This window comes from Asparagus officinalis, chromosome 7 (genome assembly GCF_001876935.1).
Source record: "Asparagus officinalis chromosome 7, Aspof.V1, whole genome shotgun sequence".
NCBI lineage: Eukaryota > Viridiplantae > Streptophyta > Magnoliopsida > Asparagales > Asparagaceae > Asparagus > Asparagus officinalis.
Window position 1 is genome coordinate 46,620,511 of NC_033800.1, and position 2,453 is coordinate 46,622,963.

Below are 2,453 nucleotides of genomic sequence, written 5' to 3' on the forward strand. Positions count from 1 at the left end.
TGGGGTGGGGGGTGGGGTGGGGAGGGTGAGCACTTCCTCAAATCCAAATATTCTAAAATTTAACCCCTAAAACGCCTGTATTAGCTCCAAAACAAACATCTAAGAGAACCTATACATATCTTCATAGAGAATACACAAGTACAAAAAACAAGAGAGTTTGAAGATAAGTATAATATTTATCCTAGTGTTTTAAGATAAGCAATACTGAAGCAGGTCCATTTGAATTTTCTTTTCTCATTTATTTTATGATAAGATGATAAATATATATAGTTACCTAGCTTTTAAAATTTCATTCCATGTACTTCAAATTTCAATCTTCCCTATATAAACACTACCACATGCCCAGATCACAAGCTCCACCAAAAATCACCCCGAAATTAAAATGGCCTCGACGAAAATCCTCCTCTTCCTCTTCTTCATCTTTCCAACCCTTCTCCATGCCCAGCCAAAACCCCTAACATTTGAAGAAACCCTAATCCAACAAGCCTGCATCAACACAACCAACCCCCAATCCTGCATGACCCGAATCCGAATCCAGTGCCAGCACAGCCGCGGGCCCCTCCCCGTCCTCCACGCCGCGGTCCGCGGCACTCTTAACGAGGTCCAGCGGGCCATCGAGATTGTCTCGGGTTACTCTGCAGTCTCCGACGATCTCCGAGAGCAAACGGCCATCGAGGACTGTAAAGAGTTGCTTGATCATAGTGTTGATGAGTTGACATCGACGATCGCGGAGATGGCGCGGGTAGAGTTCGGTGGTAAGATGCACCGCGAGGCCAACGTGAGGTCGTGGATGAGCGCTTCACTTGGAAATCAGGATACTTGCTTGGAGGGGTTTAAGGGGACGGATGGGAGGCTGAAGGGGTACGTGAGTCCGAGCATGGCGCAAGTGACGCAGATGGTTAGTAATTTGTTGGAAATGTATAAGAGGATGCGGAGTATTTTACCGCATAAGCATGGAGAGAGAAATAATGGTATGGGAATAAATTGTTGTCTTTCTTCAACAAAATTGAAAATTTGGCACTTTTTATTTTTATTTATTTGAGATTTGCATTACTGGACACAATTGATTTTCGTTATGAATTATTCTTATTTGGTTATTATCTGATTACACATCTTATTCCCTTTTTTTTTTAAATTTTTACTACTACAATTACACATCTTATTTCTAGAAAAAGTGAAGATTATTATTTTTGACAAACAGATCCTCCGAGGATAAAAGAGCCAGAAATTTTCACTCAGGGTATATCTGGAAAAACAAAATAAGAGGGACAGTAAGTAAAAAAAACAACATATCTATGTTCAGTTAACCCGTAAACAAGTTTCATCAAATCAGGACAAATTTCTGCATCGTATTCGATCTCAATACTCTTTTTATTTAAATTGAACATATCAAATGATATTCAAATTTCACAACAGGTACATCATGGACGGAGGAAGTAGAGCAAATGATGAGGGCAGACCCAAGGTCGATGCACGTCGATGCGGTGGTGGCACAGGACGGCAGCGGGAGGTTCCGGTCAGTGAACGAGGCGGTGAACGCGGCGCCGAACCACAGCGGGAGGAGGTACGTGATATTGGTGAAGAAGGGGATCTACAAAGAGAATGTGGATTTGAAAAGGAAGAAGAGCAATATTATGATCATCGGGGAGGGGATGGGAGAGACCATCATCACTGGGAGCAGGAGTTTTGCGCAGGGGTGGACTACGTACAGGACTGCAACTTTTGGTTAGTATACTAATTGGCCTTTGAGATCGTGACTAACATATTTAGATCGTACGTCAACATCTAAATTCAGAAACATTTTGATTTTTTTTTTTAAAATTAATTGCACAGAACGTATAGCGTACTGCTAGATTAATTGCCACAAGATCACTCTGAATTATCATGTTTCGGCTATTTTAATTAATTGCACCGCATGAGGCGCTTAAACTATCACGAGGTTCATATGTAAATTTAATTTACTTCGTCTATTTTGATTAACCAAGTTGACGAAGTCAGAATTAATTTTAGGCTGGGATAAAAAGCATATATACGCTCCATTCAAATTCACTAATCAAACTTGAGAAACACTTGCCCTTTGAATTTGTGCTTGCATTGCCGTAAGAAATAGATGAAATTTTATTGGAACATGCATATATTTTAATCTTCAAAAATATATCCTAAACCAATTTAAATCTGCACGAGATTAGAACAACAACATCAAAATAAAAAGGGAAAATCCTCTCGAATTGGGCTGATCTTGTACGTGGTCCTTGCTTTGCCGTGCAAGATGAAGCTGGGCTCCCGCGAAAAGCCTTCTTAATATGGGTCCAACAATTGTCCCTAACTAACATACACTTTTTGTTTTACACTTCTCACAGCCGTCTCGGGCCAGAGCTTCATCGCTCGCGACATAACATTCCGAAACACCGCCGGCCCGCAAAACCACCAGGCCGTGGCCCTCCGCGTCGACT

General features: G+C 41.3%; 1 protein-coding gene across 1 annotated transcript in view; it reads left to right on the plus strand.

Annotated features, from left to right (window-relative positions):
• The window catches only part of LOC109847085 (putative pectinesterase/pectinesterase inhibitor 22), a 2,772-nt gene continuing 598 nt past the window's right edge, over positions 280-2,453 (plus strand). The window contains 4 exon segments of the mRNA XM_020416332.1: positions 280-971; positions 1,417-1,725; positions 2,361-2,450; position 2,453. The exon segment at position 2,453 is cut by the window's right edge and continues 598 nt beyond it. Coding sequence (XP_020271921.1) covers positions 383-971; positions 1,417-1,725; positions 2,361-2,450; position 2,453 — 989 coding nt within the window. The 5' untranslated portion in view covers positions 280-382.